This window comes from Mastomys coucha, unplaced genomic scaffold, assembly GCF_008632895.1.
Source record: "Mastomys coucha isolate ucsf_1 unplaced genomic scaffold, UCSF_Mcou_1 pScaffold16, whole genome shotgun sequence".
Lineage (NCBI taxonomy): Eukaryota > Metazoa > Chordata > Mammalia > Rodentia > Muridae > Mastomys > Mastomys coucha.
Genome location: NW_022196898.1, coordinates 38,088,301 through 38,092,485, shown reverse-complemented (window position 1 = coordinate 38,092,485; position 4,185 = coordinate 38,088,301). Strand labels below are relative to the sequence as shown.

Sequence of the window (4,185 nt, the reverse complement as noted above, 5' to 3'; positions counted from 1 at the left end):
GAGCCCAGCCGTTCCTCACCTCGTTGATGTCATCACAGTGGGTGCCATTGCCCTGCAGGCCGGGTGGGCAGGGCCCACAGCGGTAGCCTGGGTACTCGTATACTTCCATGCAGTCCACGCCTCGGAAGCAGGGGCTGGGGCTGCAGTGTGAACGCTGCTCGTGGAAACCTGGGAGGTGGACACAGTTAGAGCCACCCTCTGGGGTCACTCTTCAGATGGCTAGGAAGGAGAAAGCTGAAGCCACACAGTGGGAAGCACAGCAGTGCTCTCTGGAGCCCTCCTCTCCCACTCACCGCACACCTGACACTCCATGATGGTGTTCCGGATGAGGGACATTTCCTTGACCTGACGAATGAGGAGAAATCATCTCTCTGGAACTGCCATCACACCCCACCCCAGGACCGCATCCTTGACCTGCCCACTCAGACCTGATCTCGGATGTCATCCCGAAGCTCCACTAGGATCTGGTTGAAGAGGGTGAGCTGGGTGACCAGTGCCTTAGTCTGCTCCCCTGTCAGGGTCCAGGGGATGGAGAGACTTAGAACTGGGGAGCCACTCTGGGCCTTTGGACTGTAAGTCAGCTCTTGCCCCCGAAGCCCACACTATACCTTAGACCCCACCCATGACAGAGGACCACCCTTGCCTCCACCACCTCTTCATAACTGACTCACCTAGAATGGACTGCAGCGCGCTGGTCACTAGAGGAGAAGTAATAGCAGTCAGAGGAGAGATGCTAAAAAACTAGGTAGGAAGGGGATCTAGAAAAGGGACAGCCCTAGACCCTCAATAAAGATGAAGTGCTGCAGAGTATCAAGACAGAGGCAATACACTACACAGCTTTGCGCATGGTAGACAAGCACTCTTCCCACAGCCCCATACTCAGTCACAGCAGCAACCCCTTCCATTGGGCTAAAGGGCCTCTGGGCACTGCCTCATAGGAAGCCAAAAACCCTCAAATCTTGGTTCCCAGGCATAGTAGTACCAGGAGGACTCTTAAGTGAGAGGCAACCCAAAGTAGGACCAGGGCCCCAGGACATTCCATTTCAAACCCTTTTCCCAAATTGCCCCTTCAAGAACCCTTTGAAGTCTCTGGGAGAAGTGGGTGTTTGCTTAGGTAAGAGTCTCTAAGCATCCTTGTCATAGACCAGGATGAGAGCCCTTGGCTAGAGGTGCCACCTGATTGTAGGTGACAGCTGCCAAGAGGAACTACTAAAACCTTGAGACTACGCCACTACTTTACTCCTTAGCACCCTAGAGCTCCCCAGAGTTACAGTCCTTCTAGACGATTTTATTATTCTCATCTACACCTCCTATACATGAAGTCAAGGATAAAAGATTTGGAGCTGGGGGATCAAAAGCCTCAGGAAAGGTCAAGCTAAAAGAAAGGGAAAGAGTGTTAACTGCGAAGGAAGTCAGAGGATGGGATCTATTACCTGCGTTGTGAATGGACTCATCTCCTTGGAATGGACATTCACTCAGGGCTCCAACCCGAGCCATGGATCCACCCAGAATAATTTTCATCGATTCCACAAAGCCCTAGGGGTCATCAATAGGCAGGCGGATGGAGCAGCTCCTCTTGGTGCTACAAACCATTTTCCCCAAACCAGAGGGTTCTTCTCACCTGCATCCTCAGATAAGCCTTTTGTCCAGTTCTAATCTCCAGTCCACTGACCTCTGCTGGAGGAATGGGGGCCAGGGCTGGAAGACCAGCATGCTGGTCACCCAGTTTACAGTCCACATACAGCTGCAGGCCAGGGCTGGGTCGAGAAGGTCCTCGGAGTCGCAGGAGAGCCGTGTGTGTGCGCCCGTCAGCCAGGCCTGCTTGCTGTAGGTTCACTGCGTGGACTTTGCCATCTTCCCGCTGGTACCTCACCAGCACTGCCCAGGATTGGAGGTCAGTATGCACACTAGCCCCATCCCATGTCCCAACCGACTTCGATCATCTCTTCTATACCAATAGGCCACCCCATGGCTGTCTATCTCTTTGGTGTTTTTTGAGGCAAGGTTTTTCTGTGTAGCCCTGGGTATACTAGAACTCACTCTGAGGACCAAGCTGGCCTCAAACTCAGAGATCTGCCGGCCACCGCAGAGAGATTAGGTTAACTCCTAATTTGTATCTCTCAACACCTTGTATGTAACAGATGCACAATAAATGTTTTTCAGCCAGGTGTTGATGTCACAAGCACTCAGCGGGCAAGGCAGGTGGATCTCCGAGTTTGAGGCCAGGGTTACATGGAGAAACCCTATCTTGAAAAACTACATAAATGTATAAACAATGAAAATAGTAAATGAAAGTTTTTCAAATTGGTCTTAGATCTCGAGGACCTTATTCTCGATGTCTAGGATAACTATGCTCTCCCAAGGTGGCAGCTAGATCTGTACCCACTGAACTTCAGCAAAGATCTGAGTGGTGCTGTCATTGCTGGGACACAGAGATGTCGCACCCTCCCTGAGCATCCCAACATACAACATGCCATCCATCTCTATAAACACCAGGCCTTCCCCAATTGTTTGAGTACCTCCATACCCTAGGAGAGGTCATGGGGAGTAAAGAGGCACCTGGGAATGGGGATGAGGGAGACTGCTCAAGGGGGCACTGATGCTGGAAAGGGATGCCCACCAGTCACCTTTGTTGATCTTGCCCACAACAGAGGCCTCCAGCCATCGTGTGTTGTCTTGGCGAGAGTAGAGGCCAAAGAGGACACCACCTTGCTTTGGAGGGAGGCGGAAAGTGGACAAGAGGTAGATGTCCCCAGCAGTGAGTAAAGCTGTCCGGATCTTCTCGGCCACAGCTACCATCTGCCTGGATTCGCCCACTGTCAGCAGGTCAATTACTGGCCAGACAGGGATTATCAAAGTTAGAGGAAGTGGTTGGAGTCAGAGGAAGGCCTGACCTCTCTTCTGAGCCCTCGGAGGTGAGATGTCCCTAATTAACATACACTCACCTCTGAACAGCATAAGTTGCCTCCTCAAAACTCAAACTCGTTAGGGGTGGTGGTACATGCCTGTAGTCTCAGGCTGAGAGGACTGCCTCAAGCAAGCAGCTAGCCTCGGCTACAAGACCCCATCTCTAAAAACAAAATCCTCGGCCCTTTTTTTGTTAACAAGGCAATTCTTCCCTCCCAGCATCTTCTATTGCTTCCAAAGCCTTGGGAACCTATAGGCTTAGAGCCCACTTACAAATACCAAAGCCACCCCGCAAACTTCCGATGTCCCACCAGGTGGCGCAAGGGAGACACTGCTAACTAGAGTCTGGAGTGGCACCTGGTGCCCACAGCTCAGGAACCAGGGGTAGATCTCTCCACTGCTGGGTTTAGCGCACTCGAAACCCTGGTGCCAATCCTCTCATCCCAGGGGCTCATCGCACGAGTCTTAACAGCGGTCCACAAAGGGCTCTGACCCTCCCTCCCACCACTGTTTAGCCTTTCCCCCTGGGAATGTAGGACCCAGTCTCTTCCTCTGCCTCCTGTATCCTGGCCAATCTGTGGTTTTCCCTCCAGCCAGTAAAGAATCTTTGCTTGTGTCATCTGCTCCAACTACCTCTCTTACACCACCCGTGGGGCCATCCCACCACCAGACCTCCGGGACAGCTCAAGCTGCCCAATCCCCACACTCGCCCTCTCTTTTAGAAGCCAAAAGCCAGAGTAAACGGGGGACCAAGCCCAGGGTCCCATACCGTGCAATCACCATCAATCAAGCTGCTTTCCCAGACTACCGTGTTGATGTTCTGACACTAACTCAGTCGTGCAGTCCTAGCATCCAGCTCCTGGGTCCATCCTGGTCTCAATGCCTGACACTGCACCAATTGGCACTCACCCACCACTCCGGTGCCCACCCCTCCTACATTATCACCAACTGTTCACTCTTCGGAGTGTAACTTTTCTCTCCAACCCAATTTCAGGACTCTTCCCTCTCTCTCAAACTCACATGTGGTCTGTTATTTGCCTAGGGGCAAAAGAAAGGAGACAAAGAGGTGTCAAAGGGGGATGAATGCAGGCTTACCCTGAAGGTCCTGACTGCCACATGTGTAAGAGCAAAGAAGGAGAAGAGCCAGGGCACCCCAAAGTTCCGGCTTCTCCATGCCGCTTAGCCGGTTCACTACCCCTGGCAGGCAAGGCGACTGGGAGGGAAAAAGACTAGGCGGAGAGCAGGAGCAGGAGGGGGGCGGAGGGACTGAGGAGAGAG

At 52.7% G+C, this 4,185-nt stretch overlaps 1 protein-coding gene across 1 annotated transcript in view; it reads right to left on the bottom strand.

The window, feature by feature from the left end:
• The window catches only part of Thbs3 (thrombospondin 3), an 11,486-nt gene extending 7,326 nt beyond the window's left edge, over positions 1 to 4,160 (bottom strand). Inside the window, exons 1-8 of the mRNA XM_031374481.1 lie at positions 4,003 to 4,160; positions 2,628 to 2,834; positions 1,622 to 1,878; positions 1,434 to 1,536; positions 672 to 698; positions 429 to 511; positions 294 to 345; positions 20 to 168 (exon numbers count right to left, since the gene is read on the bottom strand). Coding sequence (XP_031230341.1) covers positions 20 to 168; positions 294 to 345; positions 429 to 511; positions 672 to 698; positions 1,434 to 1,536; positions 1,622 to 1,878; positions 2,628 to 2,834; positions 4,003 to 4,081 — 957 coding nt within the window. The 5' untranslated portion in view covers positions 4,082 to 4,160. The remainder of the gene's footprint in view (positions 1 to 19; positions 169 to 293; positions 346 to 428; positions 512 to 671; positions 699 to 1,433; positions 1,537 to 1,621; positions 1,879 to 2,627; positions 2,835 to 4,002) is intronic.
• Between the last annotated feature and the right edge of the window lie 25 nt (positions 4,161 to 4,185).